The sequence below is a fragment of the Diadema antillarum genome, unplaced genomic scaffold (assembly GCF_040938485.1).
Source record: "Diadema antillarum isolate AM-2024a unplaced genomic scaffold, OU_Dant_1.0 seq00001292_RagTag, whole genome shotgun sequence".
Lineage (NCBI taxonomy): Eukaryota > Metazoa > Echinodermata > Echinoidea > Diadematoida > Diadematidae > Diadema > Diadema antillarum.
The window spans coordinates 1,024,301-1,048,003 of NW_027272071.1; the positions used below are offsets into that span (position 1 = coordinate 1,024,301).

At 38.9% G+C, this 23,703-nt stretch overlaps 1 protein-coding gene across 1 annotated transcript; it reads right to left on the bottom strand.

The window, feature by feature from the left end:
• Nucleotides 1-4,891: 4,891 nt before the first annotated feature.
• LOC139707979 (uncharacterized) lies at nt 4,892-22,791 on the bottom strand. The gene is made up of 16 exons (XM_071619971.1): nt 22,668-22,791; nt 21,929-22,000; nt 21,261-21,332; nt 20,289-20,360; nt 19,468-19,542; nt 18,178-18,249; nt 16,036-16,107; nt 15,811-15,882; nt 15,222-15,293; nt 14,411-14,482; nt 13,515-13,586; nt 8,287-8,358; nt 7,710-7,781; nt 7,437-7,508; nt 7,126-7,197; nt 4,892-6,026 (listed from the first exon to the last, which is right to left on the bottom strand). The coding sequence occupies exons 1-16, from the start codon at nt 22,748-22,750 to the stop codon at nt 4,892-4,894; spliced, it is 2,229 nt and encodes a 742-aa protein (XP_071476072.1). The 5' UTR covers nt 22,751-22,791.
• Between the last annotated feature and the right edge of the window lie 912 nt (nt 22,792-23,703).

Here is a 23,703-nt window from a genome sequence, read left to right on the forward strand (position 1 = left end):
TATTGTATTCCACAAGGTTCCTGCAAGCAATGACGTCACCAACCGTCTCTCTAGTAATACGCTCAGCCCTCTCCCCTCTTATCCATCCCGTTCACTATACCCAACGCCAGGACGGTCAGCAATCAACCCTACACACGTCATACCAAGGAGCTCCTCAGTCATAATATACTCGGGGGGGGGGGGGATTTCACACACAAAAATAAGTCAATCTTAAGATTTAAGAGCAACTTGATGGTAGTCTGTGTGTGTCTTCAATAATATTCTAACTTTCATAGAAGAACGGAAATTTTGGAGGCTTTTTCATCCAGGCATTGATTAACAAAATAAGTAAGGAACAAAGGATTTTTTTTCTGTATATTGATAACAATTTGAAGAGAGTTCTGAAAACGTAAGATAAACTGAAAAGAGAAACCGATGGCATACCACAATTTCAAGTAAATCTTAACTTTTAAGTTCGACTTCAATTCTCTGTGAAACATCCCAGGTACACTCATCTTTCATAGGCCTATGCCCCTGGTCGGATCATGACCCCTACTCCAACTATCTACCATTTTTAACTCCTCACTGAGCTGTTGTGGTTCAATGGTTAAGATTAACCCATTCCATACGGGAACCTGGTGGCCTGTGTATTTAGTCTATGGGTATTTCAGAATTCAGCATGGAATGGGTTAAGGACTATCCATCATGAGCTCCCTGATTCGAATCTCCTTAGCAGCCGTGCAGCGGTCTGATGCCCATGCAGTAAGCATTGCGCAGTCCAACGGAACGGAAGTCAGGCTGCCATGGTGCCATGGTCGCTGGCCTATATACAAGTATTCCTCGTTGAAGAGCCATGCACGTCGTCCGCTATATTCACCATGTCCAGCCACCCATTCCCCTTTCCTTACTTCTCCTAGAGATCCACATTCCTCTCTTTCATTCCAACACACTCCTCTGTCTAACTGCTTTCTCACTCCACATCCATGCATCATCGTCCTCCACCCGCAACCGTGGTGGTCACGAATAACTCTCTAAATAAGACCAGTCTCAGTAGCAATGATCTGGTACATGAGCGCATCTAATAGAACTAGATAATTAACTTGATCTAGGCGTCTTCTTAATAATACAAAGTGATGCACAGGAAAGAGTGGATCGGGGATATTGGACGCATGAGTTTAACTTTGGAACATGGGTTTTAGACTGTTTTCAAAGTTGAACGAGAGCATCCAGTTCTCACATATCCACGAAGTAGGCCTGTGCATCATTCGTTTTACAAAATTGTAAATTCATGAAATTCAACCTTTTCCCCCATTATGCGTCTGGTACAACAACAAGGCTTGAGCCATACGTTCGGATTTTACCGGACGCATGGCTCAGTGTGGATCTGTCAATATCAATGCACGATAATGACCAACCAGATCGCAGCCAATTTTAAAAACATTTTTCGAAATAGTTATACCTATAGCTGAGCTGGTCACAGTAGCAATGCCCTCTGGAAGAGCAATGGTAACAGAGAAGGGGCTACTATATGAGTATACCCTCTTGGATGATTATCATGATTTGACATATAAAACTTTCATTATTTTCTCTCCCTGCTATTAGCTACTGTCCAGTAGTAAGTTTTCAACGTCAAAGATTGACGACGGGGATGGCTGAAAACATGCGCATGACTTTCTAGAAAAATGTCGGGAGCATCCCACGAGACCGACACCCACGAGTCATACGGTCCACGAGACCGACATCAATATTAGGTCCATGAGTCATACAGCCCACGAGTTATACGGCTCAGGAGTCATACAGCCCATGAGTTCGACACTACGCACAAAAGGCTCATGAGACCGACACTAAGCAAACGTAGCCCACGAGACCGACACTAAGCAATAAAGGCTCATGAGACCGACACTAAGCAAAGAAAGCCCACGAGACCGACAGTAGGCAAAAAAGGCCCACGAGACCGACACTAAGCTAAAAAGGCTCACGAGACCGACACTAAGCAGAGAAAGCCCACGAGACCGACAGTAGGCAAAGAAGGCCCACGAGACCGACAGGATAAACAGCGCCATCTACATGTCAATCACCTGTACAGGGTGTTCCATGAACGGAAAAATAACATACTGGCGGGTTTAATTTCGTAGCGCTATCAATTGAAAGATGGTGACCATCTACATGATTATGAACGTCATCAAATATGTATTTCTACATACTTCTGGGGGGGGGGGGGGCAAGTGTGTCAGGGAGCGACATTGTTATCAAGTAGAAAAATTGAATTGTATTCTTCATGCCCCCGCCCCCCCCCCCCCAAAAAAATAGAAGAATTAGTACTCTTCATCCCCCCCAAAAAGAGACAAAAACACAAATGAATTTAAAAGAGGACAATAACGATGCATGGATTAATTTTAGAGCTTTGATAATGCCATCGTGCTATTTTTAATATGCTTTCCCAGTTTTTAGCTAGAAGATGGACAAGATATATATTTTACCTCTTCTCTTTCCCGATTCGCTAGTTGCTTATTCTATTTTAGATATTCTACCCTCCTGCTTTGACGTTTTGTAGTAAGATCTATTTGTAATTTTCTCTGTAACTATAATGTAATTCTACTGATTAAAACGTTTTATATGGCAGGGATTCACCTCAATTTTGTGGCTTGTGTTATTCTCCTCCGAACAGTACATTTTATCGTGAAATACAATAGCTGTTTTCATGGATGAATCTGGTTTTTTTTCGAATCCCTAACGCTACCTTAATAGAGGATTACGTTATTTTTTATCTTTTATTAATACTAAATCAACACCCTCGCAGGTTTATTGTGGAAAGATCTGTTACACACTTTTACTGTACTTTGTTCATTTTTTTTTTCACAAACACACACCCATGCAAACACAATTAAAGATCCTGATAATTTCGGGGGGGGGGGGGGGGGGGGGGCAACTGATGGGGTAACACCCTGCCGGAGATGGCAACTCTTCTTTTCCATCTCTCATATCTTCCTACGCTCTTACAGGTATCAGGACACCCTATACAATTTATTGGTCGATAGGTGGCGCTGTTCATCCTGTCGGTCTCGTGGGCCTTCTTTGCTTAGTGTCGGTCTGGTGAACCTCTTTTGCGTCATGTCGGTCTCGTGAGCCTTGTATGCGTAGCGTCGGTCTCGTGGGCTTTGTTTGCTTACTGTCGGTCTCATGAGCCTTTTGTGCGTAGTGTCGGTCTCGTGAGCCGTATAACTCCTGGGCTTATTTTACTTGATGTCGAACTCGTGGGCTGTATAACTGGTGGGCTGTATGACTCGTGGGTGTCGGTCTCGTGACGTGCACCCAAAATGTCCTGTGGTGTATTCATATATCCCACAAAATACATGATAAACTAATCATCAATTAAACAACAAACTTCATACGACGTAATGAAGTCATTTTTTTTTATTGTCACAAAAATATAGCTGCTATACATGAATGTTTATCAGCAGAATTTCCATTGTAATGGACAATCTATTGAGCTCTGTTGGTACAGTGTACTTGATATTGGCAACTAATGTCATACGTGTTTTCATTTTGTTAATCGTTTTCATCCAGTCTTCAAGTCGAACTGCAGCCTGACACATTGCACACACTGATGCATGTCACACGGTAACCAGACAAATATAATCAGACTACAAGCACGAGCAAAATCGTGATTTATTCGAAGTAACTATACTTTGTACTATACATAAACATCGCATATTTCGTTAAAATGCATGCTCTGCTTAATAGACGGCAAAAAAAAGAATTCACATCAATGATATGTCCTACATGGCGGTATGCGAACAGATGACAAAATAATATGATTTATTAGGATTAGGTGTACCGAGGAAACAAATCTACGCGTATGCTTTGCACATTACATACATCACTGGCTACATTGTATAACGTTTTCTTGACCTAGGCACGTGTAAAGTGTTCTTTCATCTGTAACAAGTTGAGTTGCAAATAATTGCAAATTACGGCATAGATCTATTGCAACTTGCAATCAATCGCAATCGGAAGTTTGCAAGAAGGGAGCTTGCAATCATTGCATTTTTCTTGCAACAGAATCGATTGTAACTTGTAATTAATTGCAAGTTTGCAATTAATTGCAGAATTTGCAATAGATTTTGGGGAGTTGCATTTGCAATTAATTGCAACTTTCTTGCAACACCCCCCCCCTTAGACTGCAAGGGGGAAGAGCTAATTATGTACAATAATCAACGCAACGCACAATGCGATAAACCAAATATGAGCATGCCCTGATGTGTTTTGCAGACAGATAGGTAGCCATTATATACTCATGTCTTTGTGAACTAACTCTAAAATATCTATAAGAAATCGTAATTTTCTTTCTTTTTTCTATTTAACGAACACTTTTCTCCAGAAAAGCAATCTCTATCTAAGAGCGTATGTAATTGCATATTGCGTATTGCGAATATGACTGTTTTCTTTTGATTTATGATATAATATTCTTGAATTGTCTATGTTTGATTTGCAATTAGCTGTATCTTGGCACATCTTGTAAATGCGAACATTTTGCCAGAACTATGTCGAACATCGAATATTGGCTGCTGATAATGATAACAATAATTAGTGTACATTCAAATAGTGCGCCATGTGCGATATCACAAATGAGAGTCAAGGTGCATATTCCATCTTGGGTGCCTGTAGTGTAGCAATTCACCTACTTGCATGTAAAACGGTCCTTGTCTGCGATTGGAGAGGGGATTTCATATTGTTCGTTAAAATCATCAAAAATTCGTCAAAATGTATTTGAGTACTTATATCAAGATCAAATATTTCAAAGGGGAGCTGTAAGCATCATAAGGATCTACAACATTATTTGGTCATCATCGTCTCTAGCATGTCTAGTCGGTATCGTCACGCGATAACGTGAATGTCGGGGGGGGGGGCTTTATTCTCCATTTTGAGCGATAGGAGTGAGTTGAACACTTTTCGAAATGGTTGACACCTTCGTCACTTTGGTAGCAGATCTTCCGCTGTTGGCGCTGGCTTTGTTGCGGCCACACATTGCCACAAAAGTGTAGAGATAAGGGTTCAATGTCGAATTGATGGGCAGCAAGAAGGCAACGGCCCAAGCGTGGAGCGAGGCGGGCAGGTCCACGGCTCCGATCTGGGACATGAGCCCCATGATGATGACGGGCATCCAGCAGCAGAAGTCCGTAGCGATGATCAGCGCCATTCTGAATGTAAGCGTGCGCTCGCGCTTCATGCTCTCCGCGCCAACAATCTTGGACGACCTCTTGACCCGAATGAAAATGATGACGTAGCAGATGGAAATTAAAATGAACACGGCGAAGTTGATCCCAAGAAAGAGGGCGATAGAGTACTCCCAATATGGCTCCTTCCGTTCGACATTTTCTTCAACGAAGGTGTATACATTTTGGATCGGATAGTAATGGATAAAGCCGTCTCGTACGGACTTGGTGTTGAATGGCAACCCGACGCATACATCCGAAAACCCGTAGAAATCTGTATAGTATACACCGACTATGATTGGTACAAAGCTGAGAGCGAAGGAAAGTAGCCAAACAATGGCAAGACTGACTCGTCCGGACGTGGACCCCAATTTCGCCGCTCCGAAGGGATATGAAATGGAGATGAATCGGTCCAGCGATATGAGGGCTAGGAGGAATACCGTACTCTCGCTCGACAGGACAGCGATGAACCCCGCCAGACGACAGAGGTTCGATTCGCGCCACCAAGGGGCGACCAGAAAATAGTGCTCGCCGTAGTAGACGTCGACGGAAGCGATGACGACCATGTAGACGCCCATGAGGAAGTCGGCGATGGCGAGGTTGGTTATGAAGAGCCTCTGGACGCCCTTGCGGTGGGTCATGTCATGGCGGAACCGGAAGATGATCACCATACTATTGCCGATGAGGGCTCCAAACCCGATGATCCACATGGCGATTCTCAGGACGCCATGTGGCATGAGTCTCGAGCAGGAGTCCAACGGGGTAGGTTGGATCACCGAGCACCGAGAGATGTTCGAAAAGATGCAGCAAAGCCGGTAATCGTCTGTTGACCTATAGATGATCAGTACAATTACCTTTAGTAAAGACTTTGTAGTAAAAAGCGCCACACTATTTTGCAGTGGCATACAGACACAATTAGGTCATAGGTCTTCAGACCTCAAGAGTAAATGAAAACTAATAAATACAAAACCTATACCATTCTAAAAGAACTGATCATTGTATATATTAGATGCGATGATATTTTTGTCCCGTTGCTTTCCACAATATTTTGAAAAAGGTCTTCAGACCTTAAGAGTAAACAAGAAACTAACAGATAAAAAATTATACCATTTTAAAAGAAGAACTGATCATTGTGTACAAACTAAATTTCGATGAGATGATATTTTTGTTCCGTTGCTTTCCACATTATTTTGAACATACATGTGTATATGAATAGAGAGTGTTATTGCAGTATCATGTCTTTTTTATTATTGAGAATGCCGTCACAAAATAGTTACTTTAGTATATATTGGCTCAGTGGCGAACTACTTGCTTCTCCGATATCTCCCACCAAAGTACAGAATGAAAGTTGCCTTTAAATTGTTATTACAGCAACATAATTATGTTTCTTTACTCCATTGACATGATTAACGTAAGGTATTTCGAAATATATAGCAGGAGCAATGAGAAATAACTATCGGCTCAGCGGCTTAGAATGGATACAGGAAAGTTATCTCAGTTAACATCACAGTGAATTTAGGTAAAATCGTAAAAACGGTAAATTCATTCAATCTCCTTCTCATGTTCAATACTTGATTTTATACGCCATAGTGGGGGTAGTCAGTGCCTAACATATTTACCAACAAGGCATAGAGCTAGTGGCTCCATGACAAAACAATCAATAAGAGGTGTTTTTTCTTTGTTTTTGTCCTTTTCGTCTATGGCGAGTTGTCTTTTTTAAGGCAGCGGGTTAAGGTCTATAGTCAGGGCTTGAAGGCACAAAATGATATAATTTTTAGAAGGCACGCGACAATGATTTGGCGGTAGTCCTCAATGATTTTGGTGTATGGTACACAATAAAACTCACACACACACAATATCTATACGGATGGCGAATAAAAGAGAGGGAGAGAGAAAAAGAGAGGGAAGGGGGGGGGGGGACCATACTTACAAAGTGGTTAATGCATGCAGACCACTGAATGTTTCATATGTTACGTCATCTAGTTCCAATCCGACAAGATGTCTGAGGCGAAAAACAAATAAGGTAGATAACTCCGTAAAATCGTTTTAAAACATTTAACAGGATCACAATATTAATGTATACCACAGGCACTTTTCATTTGAGCATACATTTCATAACGATATGGAAAAGGCATGAAAGAGGAAGTCGGAAGACACGGCATTACAAATTCCAGCAATATCGCATAAAAAAATGAATCAGAAATAAGGAGTCAGAACATCCTTGAAGTTCAAATTACTCACAATATTTGCAGATTCGTCATGTTATCAAATGCTCCGACCTCGATGACTGATATTGGGTTGAAGCTCAGGTTTCTGAAAGAGGATGCATAAGAATACACTTTGTAATAACACTATGAGGAAACACAATTTTACAATAAGCCAATACCTCGTACATTTATATTGAAAAGTGGTTCAGTGCTATAATATTATAGTTATCTTCGGTAGATTAAAACGTAGGGTTTGTTTTGTTTTGTTTTTTGTTTTGTTTTTTGTTTTTTCGTCAGCGGTACTCACAATTCTTCGACTGCAGTGAGACACTTAAAAGTATCTGACTTGATTCCCTTCAGACTGTTGTTATACAGACTCCTGGAATGGGGATGGAAAGATAGATGTAGTCAGTGCCGTATATATATAAAGAGAGTCTGGCCAACTCGGTTTTCGGCTTATGAGTTTTGAAGCATGCGATTGGTCAAAACTGGTCCCGTGATCTTCGCGGTGCCAGTCTAACGCATAATACGCTGAGTGACAACATGGGTTCCAAGTTAGCAGCTGGCCAGACTATACAGCACTGGATGTAGTCAAACGGTGTAATATGACTTCATATTATATATTACGTGTATTACCGGAAAATAAATGATATTAATACAGAGCCGATTGCACCTGCTCTGTCTTGTGGCATAAAATGAGAATATTGAGCATGGCCATTTTCACCATCAAGTGACAGTGTATTTTTTTTCGTCGTGTAAATTTCATTTTCTGTTGTGTTTGTTTATCTCTGGATATTCCCCTACATCCACAAATTGAAAAAAAAATATAACAGAGGAAACGATCTTCGGATGGATGGTTGAGGAAAAGAATTCTCGTCACTTACAAGGTTGTCAGAGATGATAATCCTTTAAATGTACACGGTTCGATGTCATCAATGTCGTTGACACCAAGTCTTCTGCAAGATGTAAAGAATGGTCTGTCCATTATTGCCTTTAATCGTCTAGACAGTTTAATGTTCCGAAGGTTCATTAATCCGAAAATAGATATGTTCGTTAGTACTCACTATCTTTCAATTTTAATGAGCCTTCGGGAAAACGAACAGAACCCCTGATATCAACCCTGGTCATCCACTCTTTGCGAAACATAATATGAAACGCACTTAAAAAAAACAACAACAACAAGACAGCAATCTTATTGTTGGCATAACAAATAAACTGTTCTAATTACTAGAGAGAATATAAAAACGTAGGTGTGAAAGAGCTTACACACGACACGCCCTTAGTTAGTAGTGCGCCCTCGGCAGCACAAGCGCACCTTCCTTGGCGCTCCTAATTTGCAATCTATTTTCACAATTTTTTGCCCGTTTTCCAGTGTTGTGACTCAGTGGATTTCCTGTGTAGATGTCATTATATGTCAAGGATAATGTAGGAGGACTTTGCACGTCACCAAAGACCATCTCGAGTAAGTTGTTTTGATAATCATTTTTCTGCCGTGTTCGCTGTGTGAATCGTCCTTGGTGTCTTTTCGGTACCTGTTGTACCGTATGCACGAACGATATACGAGGCGCCATCCCAGAACACTGTATAGCGATGGCCTCGCTCATGAAATATTCACTGCAGGCATTGCACAATATTGGACGAAACTTGCCTAAAACAAAAATACCAAATGAAACTTGGAAGTTGTTGAAGGATTTCAATATTGCCAAATCAACTAAACGTGGTTGTCGCGCTGGTGTGAATAAGCAGAGACAGATTCAAACAATAGTGACAGAGAGAGTGTCGGCCATTAAAAGTGCAACGGCCATTGAAACCCGCGCCAGTCGAGCTATCCGACATGCCAACTTGGTTTCCATAGCAACCTCTTCTTCAGTGCACAGGCACCAAAACCAGCTACCGTCTTTGTTACTGTGTAATCCTCGGTCAATGAACAATAGAACCGATGAGCTGAGCGTCGTCCTCAATAACAACGGCATTGAAATTGCCACAGTAACGGAATCTTGGTTCACGTCTGACCAACCTGCTAGTCTTCACTGCATCCCTGGCTACGATCTTTTCTCCAGACCCCGGCTAGATCGCCGGGGAGGAGGTGTGGCTGTCTACGCTAAGGAAGAGCTGAATGGGGTGATACTAGAAGACATCAAGGTTCCTGATGGTATGGAAACATTGTGGATTGCTCTCCGTCCTCATCGGCTTCCTCGCTCTTCCTCGAGAATAGTCATTGGAGCAGTGTATTACCCACCCCGCAGCCCAATTGCCGCATCACTCCTTGATCATATCGGATCTACAATTGACGTTATTCTAACCAAACAACCCGATACTGCGGTCTTCATCATGGGTGACCTTAACCACCTGGACCTCAGCGGAGTCATGTCCAACGCGTTCGTCCAGGTTGTTGACCAACCCACTCGCGGTGATGTCATCCTTGATAAGATATTCACAAACAGATCTAGCAGTTATCGTCCAGCAGAGATCATACCACCCATAGGACTTAGCGACCACAATTGCGTCCTACTCTTGCCAACTGTCGAGACTCAGCGGAGCAACACCACGCGAAAACGTCTCGTGCGGCCCATGCCAGATAGCAGCATTCGTCAGTACGGAACATGGATATCTGACCACGATTGGTCAGAGGTGTATGATGCGCACGGTATACAGGCTAAGTGCTCGGCCTTCTATCAAACAATCCATGAATCAATCGACAAATACTTTCCGCAGAGGTCAGTGAAACTGCATAGTGAGGACAAAGTGTGGATCACTCCTCTTATCAAGTCCCTAATAGCCAAAAGACAGAGAGCATTTAGCGAAAAGCGCGAGTTCCTATGGAGACAACTGAGAAACAAAGTGATACGAGAAATCCGCAAAGCGAAGAAAAACAATTACGCCAATCGAGTGCAAAGATTAAAGAAATCTTCTCCTGGTGAATGGTTCAGACATATCAGAATGCTGTCTGGAAATGCGCCCAAGATGAGCATCACTGTCCCTGATATTGCCCCGAACGACCATAAAGCTATCGGTGACGCTATATGTCAGCACTTCGCGTCAATCGGTGGTGATCTTTCTGTGCTTGACAAATCGCGCTTGCCCGCATACTTACCTTCACCGCCACCGCTCCATGTAGAACCGCATGAAGTCTTCACACAACTCAATCATGTCAAACAGCGGAAGTCTTGTGGCCCTGACGGGATTTCTGCTAGGTTCATCCGGCTTTTCGCCTATGAACTCTCTCGTCCCCTGTCACACATCATGAACACTTCCTACGGCGATCACGAAGTGCCTTTGGAATGGAAACGAGCCAATGTTGTTCCAATTCCAAAATCGTCACCCGCTACAATCAGCAACCTTCGTCCCATCGCCCTTACAGACCACTTCGCTAAGGTGGCAGAACACTTTGTGGCTCGTGACACATTACGTATGATGCGCCCCCAGCTAGATCCAGCACAATATGGGAACATGAAGGGGGTGTCTACTACACACTGTCTTGTTAACATCTTGGACACATTGCACAAACACGCGGACACCACTGGTTCCCTTTCGACTCTCCTGCTAACTGACTTCTCTAAAGCTTTCGACCACGTTGACCACACTGTCGCCGTTGGAAGACTGATCAATATGGGAGTGGTTCCGTCATACGTCGCCTGGATCGCAGATTTCTTGTGTAGCAGAGAACAGCGAGTAAAGTACAAGAACACACTCTCTGACCCATGTATCCTCACGTCAGGAGTCCCGCAGGGTACGAAGCTAGGACCAGTTGTCTTTGCTGCCTTAATCAACGACGTCTTCAACAACGACGAGGTGAGCCCCGCGCCTACTGATACCCGACACTACAAATACGTGGACGACCTAACGGTGGTCGAATGTCGGAATATCAACAGCCAATCTTCACTGCCAGATAAACTAATGGAACTACAACAATGGGCAACTGATAGTAACATGCGTCTTAACTTGAAGAAGTGTGCAAACATGGATATATGTTTTGCAAGGGCGCTTCCACCACCAACCATCATAACGCTTAACGACCAGGTGCTGGAGAACAACAAAGTTGTTAAGCTACTAGGAGTGTTCATCCAATCAAATTTGAAATGGGACACCCAGGTCGGCAGCATGGTCTGCAAGGGCAACAGTCGACTCTTCATTCTGCGCAGACTTAAGTTCCATGGCCTCCCCCCAGCTGACCTCCTAACAGTCTATCTGTCCACCGTTAGACCAATTCTAGAATACGCTGTTCCCGTTTGGGCCGCGGCTCTCACCAAGAAACAGGTTGACTTGATTGAGCGCATACAAAAGCGAGCCTGCAGAATCATCATTGGTCGAAGCTATTCCAGCTATTCAGACGCTAGGGACACTCTGCACCTCCCCACCCTCAGTGACAGGCGGCGAGACCTCTGTGTGTCCTTCGCGAGGACCCTCCTGGATCCATCCTCCAAGTTGCACCACCTGCTTCCGCCACCCCGTAATCACTCACACAATACAAGAAGTAAACAGAAATTCATCACTGTCCGGTACAGAACTGAAAGACATAAGACCAGTGCTATTCCTCATTTAATTCGCTTGTTAAATGAATAGTTATGTTGTGTGTGTGTGAGTGTGTGTGTGTGTGTGTGTGTGCGTGTGTGTGTGTGTGAGTGGGTGTGTGGGGGTGTGTGGGTGTGCGTGTGCTTGCCTATGGTGTATCTTTTAACAACACATTGTAAATTAGGATCCTTTCTAAATACATGTACGTGTGTAGATACGGTATAGAGTGTGTGCATGTGCTAAAGTAACCGAGTTTAATGTGATAGAAGTGTTTGTAGCACCACCTGCACCAACAAATGGAAGGGACAGAAATCCAATTCTCAAGAACAGATTTTTTTTTTTTTTATGTCCTTTTCTGATATGCAAACATATGGTTTGTTTGTTTGCCAGTTAGGATGTTCTTTCTCTCTCACCTGCCGGCTTTTTTTTTTTTTTTTTTTTTAGTATTAATCTTTTTCTTTTTTGTCTGATTGAAATGCACGCTTGTCTGTCTTTTTTTAATGATTTGAATCATGTGATATGTGAAGTTTTGTTTTTCTGCTTTATGTTTTAACAAGTCTTTTGATATAAATGTAATGTTGTAAGTGATTAAGGTTTTGTTTTTTTCTGATGAATGACATGAATGCAATACATATCTTTGTCATATAGTATTTGAGAAATGTTTATAACAACCTCTGCATCAACAAGTGCAAGTAACCAGTATATGTAAAATAAGCACAGAATATGTTTTTATGTTCATTGTTGATTTCATTTCCAATTTTTCATTTTTCCTCATATGCCATGTGTCATTTTTTAAAGTCTCAGGCAAACTTTTCTGACTCAGCCAGTGCAATACTGCCATACACAATAGTGCAATACCTGCCTTCTTATGTTCTGTGTTATGTGATCTGTGATATATGAAGATTTTTTTTTTATTGAATGTTTGACCAATTGTTTTAAAATTTGAAATCAATGTTTTAAGTAACAATAATATATAGGATTTTTTTTTTGGGGGGGGGGGGTGGGGGTGAACGTGATATTGATTGTTGTAAGAGTAATACGTTTGTAAACGGTGGTTTTGTTGTAATGATATCAAATGTGTGGTTATGATAATGATAATCAATTTTGGATATTGTTAGTGAAGAAAATGAGGTAGAAGTATAAAAATATGAAAGTTGGATAATGTAAAGCTGAAAAAAAGGAAAAGAGAGAAAAAGAAGAATAAGAAGAACAAAAAGAAGGGAAAAAGGAAAACAGAGGAAGATGAGAAAGAAGATGAATTTATAGATATTTTTAAAGTAATCGTGATTATTTATGGTAATGAGAATAGTGATGTTAGAAATTGTATATGTATAATGGGAATTGTGTTTTTGTTTTGAATGTTGATATTGTGTGACGAATATGATTGATATTCATTTTTCATTCTATGTATTTTATACAATCTTGTACATATTTTATAGTATCGTGCTTATTTCTGTAAAATGTCTGCAATCCAGCCTGCGGGCTGCAATGGACATTACTCAATAAAATACCCTTTCAATTCAATGCCCTAATCACGGATGTTCTCGGAGATGGGTAAACGAAAGTAGATAGAAAAAATTCAGAAGAAGACGAAACTTACATTTCTGAAATTTTCGACAGTCCGATGAAAAATGCAGCCTCCAGGTATGTTAAATTATTGGAATCCAGATACCTATGAATGCAAAGACCTCAAAGAATCACTCGTGCATGGGCACAACCAATGTGATAGGTTTATTATAATTATTCGTAACACTATATACGTGCAACGTCTGTTAATACGCCCCCTCCTTAGCCTTATTGGGTTGTGTACTACGAGAATTGGCTTGTTATTGTTCTTATACTGTACTTACATACAGTCTTGTGATATCATAAATGCTTAAAATGAAATTGATTGAAATTATATGGATGTATATGTGTCACGAATCATCCTGTTTTCAAACTGTCACTGATGAAGAAGAACAGATTATGAATTCTAAAAAATTAAAAAAAAATCCACGAATTATGCCTACCCGCTTTTAGCTCATTGACTCCGTTGTTATTTAGGCCTATGTGTTGAATACGAAGAAACGGAATCATGATATCATACATGTCAGAGAATCATGTAATATAATAATGTACACACATTTATGGGAATTGTGACTCAAACTTATTGAACTATTAATGTGTATCATTGTATCAAATTTAATTGTCTTTTAGAGCAAGATTTCACCCTGCATTGACTGCTTTAAAACAAAGTTTGTCATTTTCACCAAATACAAAGATACAAAAACCTGGTTACAAATTTTTGCCCTTCTATGAGAAACAAATAAAGGAATGAGATCTCAAGAAATGGCAAATAATGTTATTTGACAAAATGACTTCAATGACATCAGTTCGAATATTAATATTATGTCATTTGACCTACTCATTGTTCGAACATGGTGCATTCGAGATTGACATTACTTGCTTATGTACCCCAATTACCGTCATTGTACAGAATAATCATATCAATCTTACGTCCACAGCAGTCTTTCGAGTCCATTGAAAGCTCCTCTCTCAATTTCAGATATTTTGTTACCTATGAATGCTCTGTGAAAGGACAACAAAATGCAGAAAACATCATTATAGCATTGACGTCACTATTAATTGCGTACCAGGGGCCTGTTTCATAAAGATGTTTGATAGTTTAATACGCACGGCTTTGCGAACGACTGGAGTATGAAGTGCCAATATGAGTGATCATTTTTTTTCCTTATGTTTTAACAAAGTACGACTGTAAGCCGATATTTCATCTACATTGGGACAAAAATACCAATTTCAACTAAAGACGTGTGTTAACGTGTAAAAATAATCATTATCATCTGCAAATCGCATATCCTTTCCGATCATACCCTTGCGTTTGTATCAGTCGATACTTGCAAAAAGTGGTCAGTTATGTTGTACTTAACCATCTTGCTTTGTATGTCATATCAATTATAATATAATCTATCATAATATATGTATAATATGCCTAACTATAAAGAATCACACATACGTATTCGTATAACGCCTAGACCAAAGTACATTGCAGGTGTACCTCCTTACCAAGGAGATAATAAGGAAATACAGGATTTCAACATGGGCATAAAGACAGTACATTACGCAAATTTATCATACAATAATGATTATTCTTACGCATCTTAAGTGAAACAATTACGTTAAGAGAGGAAGTTGCTACAATGGATTAACAGCAGAATACTTTACTAGTACATTTATTCGAAGGAAAGAGAAGATTTCAGTCACTTCATTTCACGAAAATAGAGTAAATAAAAATCTAGGTAATACTTACATCCCGAAAAGCTGTGGATTACCAACGAAGGTATTGGCTCCAATTCGAGTCAAGTTATTTTCATTCAGTATTCTGTCACGCGGAAACAGAAAGATTCAATATTACTGACACAAATTGGCAACAGTGAGTGTTATATGAACGTGTGTTTACAACCAAAAAGATTGCTCATTAACAGAAAATTATAGTCTGAAAATTATGGCGCAAGACAATTTTACATCACCTTACGTAACCATTCGGGGCATTTGTCGTTGATTCATCTCATAAAGAAGGTAAAATGTAGTCGAAAAATGCAATGAATAAAGTAAGAGTTCTATAGATCTTGTGTTACTCAACGCCCTATAGTACTGCCTACTATATAATGAAAGAACGCTCTTGAAACAAGCAAAATAGTTTAACACGAATTGTTATTAAATAATGTTCATATATTGACAAGAAATTATGTATAGATACAGATACATTAAGATACACGCATATATATGCGTGTGTGTATGTATAATGTGTATCATGTTTATGTGTATCATAGACATGCGAAAAAAAGAAGTTTATGCACAGACAATATGAGAACGCAAGTTTGTTAATTCATACTTACAGATACCTCAGCTTGTACATTCCTGTGAGAAGACTGCTGTGCAGTTCTGTCAAACCAATTTCATTCATATACCTGATCATCGAGAAATAGAGAACAGTCAGTATTTCGTGCTGGGCAGACTTTGACTAAAATTTGTCGGTAGGTATGTTATCCATCAATTCAGTAAAAAATGAAGAGTGAACGTGCACTGACTAGACAGAATTCTCGGAAAATGTTGCAACTTACAATCTTTCTAATGACTCTAAGTCCTTGAAGATTCCTGATTCCAGATTTCCAAGATTGTTCTGTGCTATAGACCTGAATCAAATCACAAGGAAGAATTGATCGATTGCGTAATAATGATTGGAAGCTCTCTAAATTCTATAGTCGCTCTTATGCTACACTTTCTAAGGATATTATTGCTATCGGGCAAACTTAAGCTTCTAGACACAGTAGCCAACAAGGAAAATTGGACTAAATGCTAACATTTGAACCGAGAGAGCAATGTAAAATGGCGTGTGTGTGTATGTGTGTGTGTGTTGGGGGGGGGGGGGTGGGGCGAAGGGACGTATAGGTGAACGTCTTCAGTTTTTCGGTAGAGGAGAATAACATCATTGTATGTTCTCACGTGTTCCAACACGTTCCACATTACTTGTCACATGTTCTATATCAAAATGGCTGACTATAGTGGTATCACTATTTGTCAAAATACACTACATGTAGATATGATATTACATCTCAAAACTTGCTAGTTTTAAAAAATCGTATACCACCGGAACTGTCAGATTCATACGTTCTGAGGGATATCAATAAAACATTCAAATAGTATTCTTGGGATGGTAAGGCTACTAAGAGTATGACATGAACTTTAGGCCTCTTGAAAAAATGTTTTTTTTTTTTTTTTTTTTTTTTTTTTTCAAGTGACTACACTTTCCATTTTGCAGGTAAGGAGACACAGATTTCTTTTCAATGCAGAAAGAGTGAATTAGCGAATATGATAATCTGTTCAGGACTCAGTAAGAGTATTGCCACTGACTGGATTAAAAACGAATGCACCTCGGATCACCAGTGACAACAGATAGGCCTACAGTCTCTTATTAAAAGGACCAAGCACTAACAAGTGGAGGGGAGGAAATTAGGAAGAACGAAGAGGAAGTAGAATCAAGGAGTTAATGTAGAATCTATTACATCAATGAGAGGAGTAGAGAAAACAAGAAAAAGAATGAAAAGACCATGAAAGGTAAGAAGAAGATACAAATTTAAATGTGCTAATGATGACGAGAAATCCAACTTCTGATGTTTTGAGCATTAGAACTAGAGTCAATAGAGAGTAAAAATGCACAAAATAGATTTTGTTTGTTTGTTTGTTTGTTTGTTTTTTGCCTGTCCGTATAGCAGAAGCAATTTAAAACAACCAACGCACCTTCGGGATAATTTGACGCGCCTGCACATCAACACATTCAGTTTAATCAAGTTCAGATAATATAATTTTTCTGTGGAAAATAATATATCATTATCACAAACCTGTTCTGCACTGAAGTTGACGTAAGAACAATAAGTGGTTGCAAATTCCCTACCAAACATACTAAACCAAAGACGCACTCAAGTTTGTGATGGTTGCCAATACGTCTTGAAATGTATTATCGTTACCAAAATTTACCTCAAGGGCCCTACAGACATCACAAAAAAAATAAGTGCTTCAACTTTCTACAATCATCCAATCTGCAGCTAATATTTCTCCGTTGAAACCGTACATTTGCTTATTATAGTCTATGAATAACGATATATAATATATTGCAAAATCATCAGCAGAGGTGATTTTATTTTCTACAACCTACACTGTAAAAACATCGGTGTTAGATTTAACACCACGGGTGTTAAATCTAACACCGATCAAACTTCAATAAAGGACCACACCCACAGGTGTTAAAAATGTACTGTGATGGTGTTGAAAAGTGTGCACCTGACACTTCGTGGTGTTAATTTGACACTGTACCTGGTGTTATTTTGACACTGTACTGTGTTAATTCAGAAATGACACCACATGGTGTTGATTTGATATTTGCTGGTGTTAATATCAATGGTTTAACACCCGTTCAGCTTCAATAAGGGACCACACCAGCTGGTGTTACTTTGGTGTAAATTTATTTTCACATTTTTTCAAAAATCTAGTATCTTAATGTAAAATTCTTGATCGTCTTGTTTAAATCTAAAATCAATAAGAAGTGCAGTTACTAAGAAACTCTTCAAAAACAGTTTAAAATTAGGAAATGACACCCGTAGGTGTTAATTTAACACCATAAATGAGCACCGAAAATTTAACACCAGCTCGGTGTTCACTATTTAACACCGGACTTTTTACAGTGTAGAATGAGGAATTTCGCTTACAGAATCTTCAAATTTCGAAGTCCAGTAAACAGCCCCACGTCAAGATTGGTCAGGTGATTTTCGTTGATATTTCTGTTTGAATAAAGTAAGCAGGTAAAGCTCAATATTCAGAAGGTTAGTTCATCATTATGATGAAAATAGGGTTTGTTATTCCGAAAGGTTATTATTCCATTCGTTCATTCGATCGTTTCTGCATTCCAGTGAAAGATCAGTGGTTCTAAAGAACCCAAAGATGAGATCAATGTCATATTGCAGACAAACAAAATTAGAGTTTACATTTGCAATATCACACAGTTCATGGAAATGAAAAAGAGGACTAGAGAAAAGTCTTGAGGCCTTGTATGAAATAAGTTCTCTTATAGAGGCACATTGAGTGTTTTACAATTTCAAACAACAACAATAAAAACATAGATATGTAACAATCATATGAAAATGTGAAGGAAAAAATCCAACAAGGTTCAGTATTTATCTGGAAAATACTTTTTGAGAATGTTTAAATATCTCTAAATGTAGCTATGACAGTTTGTATATCATTTCAGAAAGAACTCCAAACAATGGGGAGATTAAAACGGACAGAATTGTTAACGAAAGTTACATTAACTTTAAACATGTATATGACATAAATTTCTGTTATGAGTATTATAATGATTCCAAAACATACAAATTCACTATACCTATTATTTCCCTTAATCCGAAAAACGATAACATCTCTATATAGGATTAACGAAGCTTCGGAATGACGAACCTTCATAACATCTCTAGGATTATAACGAACCTTCGAAATAATAATCCCCTTTCATTTTCGAATTAATGAATCTTTGAAGAAAAGAACCTTTGGATTAACGAATTTTAAGCTTTAAAGGTCCTTTGAAAAAGGCAGTATACAATCCCTCTATAGTGTGTGCTACGTGTATCATTCAAAGTAATCTTGCTCTCCAGTCTCAGACTGTATAGTGCGTATCATTTTATTCGTATTTTTTTTTCCTTTTCGATGTCTATAAGATCTCATTTCATCCATGAACTAATTCAATTCATGAATTTTATCTTATTAACAAACGCATATTCTTTGCTAATATCAACTTAATACATACCTGATCATACATTATCATATGTGATCGTGTGAACAATCATAAAATTACATTAAGTAAATGCGTAATCTTGATGCATAATCATTAGTTTTTAATTCTTTGAAATCAAACTCCATCAATTTTGATGTTCACTGAATAATCAGAAAGTAACTTCAATCAGGTCCAGAGGTGTTGAATTGTGTAAAGACTAAGGAATACTTACAATCGCAATATCGATTCCTGCATACTAGTGAACATTCCAGGGTCAAGACGTTGTATTCTGTTGTCTGTTAAGGTTCTAAAATTGATTGAAAGATCACAAAAATGAAATAATGGCTCTTGCAGCTCTTCATCTACTGATGCTCAAAATGTTCAAAATGTAAAGATAAGATGTCATTATATGTTACAGATGTCCAACTTTTGACATGACCTGTGTAATTACTATATGTGATAGTAAAGATTGATATTTTGTAATATGTGAAGTTACTGGATTGATCGTGTTTTATTTGAATTTAAAGGAGACATAAATTATTTAACGATACAATATCAAGTCGAGAGAAGTTGCTAGAAAAAAAAATACACACACACAATAATGTATGCATGTACTTCTTTTCAAACGTTTTTAGTGCTTCTTCTCAACGAATGTCTCGGTTTCATCATAATACTATACTGTATAGACAATCATTTCATCATGATTGTTCACTTAGCTGGAGTTCTTATCAAACCTGATCTATATCGCATTTCACTTACTGCATGATTAGAATCAATTCGGGATAACTTAGCGGAGTAACGATTAAACATGACTGTGCAAGAGGTCCCGTCTCTTATTGCACAAAACGAATACATAAGCAAGCATATGAACTTCCAAACATCCCTCCTCGCTCCTCACCATATTACTCTAAAACAAGAGGATATTGAAAATCGATATTTTGTTTCATTAACAATAACCACTAGTTTTGAAATATGGATGCTATAAAAGATAAGCCGACACTTTCAATCGTGTGATTATTGCAGTGATCAAATAAAGATCGACAGATATCTTACAAGGTCTCAAGTCTTCGCAACGATTTAAAGACATCAGGATGTAAGTAAGTGATCTGATTCTCCGCAAGCCTTCTGCAATAAAAAAATATATATATATATGATGCAGTGATCTCAGTGTAAAAGCCATCGAGAAAATATATGAAATTTTCGTTATCATCATGATTATTACATGGGATTTTCCCTGAATATACATGCGGATTGATGAAGGAGTGTAGAAGTATTGATATAATACACATCGATGAAGTTTGAGGAAAATCGGACAGTCTGTTCAAAAGTTATTAAGTTTTTAAACATTTATTGAAGCCGACATCGCTGGATGATAAGTCTGTAACAGTTTATGACGTCATGTTATCACAACGATACAGGTCAAAGGAATGTGTATTTTTCCTTTTAAAGAAAAATTGATTTTATATACTCCATGAAGTAGTTATCATTGTTATTCTTACGATTTGCCCTTTATAGAAGTCATAATTCATCCTAAAAATATTTCATAGGCATCTGTCTTTAAAGCGTGAACACAGAAAAACAAACGTCTTCATTTGATAGCCCAGAGATGTTCTTTAAATGTTATTTTAGTCCAGGTTGACATAGAATTGATGATTTTTGTTGTTATAAAACATAATTCCCCAAATAATAGATCACTTAGTGCAAATTATTAATCTCTCGCTCACAAATGGAGTATACCAGATAAAATGAAGATTGCAAAAGTTATTCCTACATTAAGAAAGGGGAAAAGAATGATGTTAACAATCACACACCAATACCTTTATATCTTATAATCATTGTTGTTGTTGTTGTTGTTGTTATTTCATTAGTGTTATTCATATCATTGTTGTTGCTTTTATTATTATTATTTGATATATGAATGACCAGGAAAGATTTGTGAAGAGCGTGGAATGTAGCTCTACGTGTAGTGAATTGTTGCTGCAAACAGACTTTAGAAAAGATTTGGGTGGAAGTACAAAGGCTTACAGTATCTCCAGGCCCATTAAGTCTGTTGTGCATTCTGGATCGAATGATTGAAGTTGATTAGAAGACAGGTCCCTGTAAGATAAAACGATATGATAAAAATGACTTTCATAATTCATGATCCTGAAACAGTTTCAGTCAACCGAATAGACAATGGAACACAATTATAGCTCATGAGATTCACACTACTATCTTAATATAATATGATATTCATATGCATTTTTTATCATCTCCAGGTACTATTGCACCATTATTAGCTACAAAGATATTTCTGGTCTGATATTGATACTTGATGTGACTTCGGTCTCTTTATCCACCATATTCAGGTGATCCCGATCGAACAATCTTTAGAATTCTTAACGCCTTCACAAACTATACGACTATCGGTCGCACGACTGACAGACTTTTGGCAGACTCGTCTGTTTGATCCGAGATAAAACACACCTATTAGCTTCAGCATATACACGCTTTTTTATTTCAGTTCCAAAGTCGCCCAAGATGTGCGACCGAAAGTCGCATAGTGTGCGGTGGCCTTTAATCAACCTATCATTCGAATCCAAGCTCTAAAATCCAAGTCTAATCCGGGTGGTAAAGATATCTGAAAAACACGACGAAGTGTTGTCGATTAGAGTAAAGCACAAATGGTTCGGAAAGTAAAAATCGTCACTTACAGAGTAGTTAAGACGGTCATATTGTCGAAGGTGTCGCATTCAATTCTGTGCAGTGTGGTGTACATCACTGTCCTGCAGGAAGAAAGAAAAAGCAAGGCGATTTACCGCTTAATTCTAGACTCGAGTCAGTTGAACGTTTCGGGTGAAATTTTCACGAATGACTTACATCGGTGACCCGGAAGGAGAACGCAACGAGATTTAGAATTTTGTCTCGATCCCATATAGATTTGACTAACATCTCATCCACTCATCTTCTCGATTTGACTCCGTGTTTGTTCTCTCACAGTGATATCTTGTCACCGTTATTTTTGTTCGTACAAATCATCTCAAGCTTCACGTCACGATCTCATGAAAAACATAAACTCGAAATGATAAGAAATATATTATATGTATATATATATATATATATATATATGCTCCTCAGCTCTTCTGTGATATAGTACGAATGTACAAGACTTGCATATCTTTATGTATTACACATGTTAGCAGGTTTTGTACTTCAAAGGTTGTCTTCTGTTTCCATTTTGCCGCCATTTTGCCGCCTGCCCTTTCGTATCCCCGGGAGGAGGGGAAAAATGTATCTTGTAAACGAATGAAAGCACTTGGGAGTAGGAAGAAAAACCCGCTACTCATAATTGGAATGGCTTATGTACTACACCAGAGAGTCCCATAGTTTTCTTTTTTTAACGATTGCATTAAAGATCCTCATTAAGATCGCTAAGGCATAATGCACACCTACATGTACTGTAGACGAGTCAGACCACCCCAAGCCTCCTGCCGTATCAGTGTCACATCGAATTCCGAAATCCCCCTACATGACATGAAATTGTAGCAAGAGGAGAAAACAGACAAATCGTGATGACTTTATGATTATGATCAGATAGTTCGTGATAATGATTATGGAAGTGATCATCACCTTTATACGTGCAGCACCAAATACTTTTGGAAATAGACAAGCAGCTTTGTTTTAATGACAGGAAATGGTCTTCATTTTTTTCTAACACTTCAACGTTGAGTATATACACATGCAGGCATAAAGCTTGTGATGGAACGGTATTTCAGAGCGCAAAAGCAACTACCGTATTGAAGTGAAATCGATTAAATTGCCCCAGGATGTATGAAGAACGTTGTAATAAGCACTTAATCTTAATGAATATTGAATAGGTTCAGCTTTGCATCTTTAAAAGTGCAGACCAATGTCACACCACTTAACTAATATCACGCTGAGAGCACCTTTACGGGTGCAACTTCACACCTTTCAGACCAGTGTCACAATGGGAGCACCTTTAAAGGTGCAACTTTCGTACCTGTCTGGTCTGAAAGGTGCAAAGTTGCCCAATGTCACAATGTGAGCACCTTTAAGGTGGAGATTTCGTACCTCTCTGATCTGAGAGGTGCAAAGTTTCCCAGTGTTACAATGGGAGCACCTTTAAAAGTGCAACTTTCGTACCTCTCTGATCTGAAAGGTGCAAAGTTGCCAATATAGTGTCACAATGGGAGCACCTTTAAAGGTGCAAATTTCGTATCTCTCTGGTCTGAAAGGTGCAAAGTTGCACCCGTAAATGTGCTTTCAGCGTGATATTAGTTAAGGTGCAAAGTTGAAGCTGTTTTACTTACATAGAGTGTATATTTAACTTAATGTTTCCTGACGAAAAACCAACAACAAACAAGCACGTCTTTGACATCAATTTCTGACATTTTAGAGGTGCAAAGAAGAAAATCCCAGCACTGGGTGTATATGATTAGAAACGGAATGTAGCGTAACAATTTTAAGC

Bases quoted from the DNA above. Each gene is read 5' to 3' on its own strand.
- LOC139707979 (XM_071619971.1), bottom strand. From the start codon at position 22,750: ATGTCATGTAGGGGGATTTCGGAATTCGATGTGACACTGATACGGCAG. The intron at 20,361-21,260 runs GTAAGCCTTTGT...TTTTTATTGCAG, and splicing joins TTAATGGGCCTGGAGATACT to AAGGCTTGCGGAGAATCAGA. The intron at 14,483-15,221 runs GTAAGTATTACC...GTCCTTTCACAG, and splicing joins AATCCACAGCTTTTCGGGAT to AGCATTCATAGGTAACAAAA.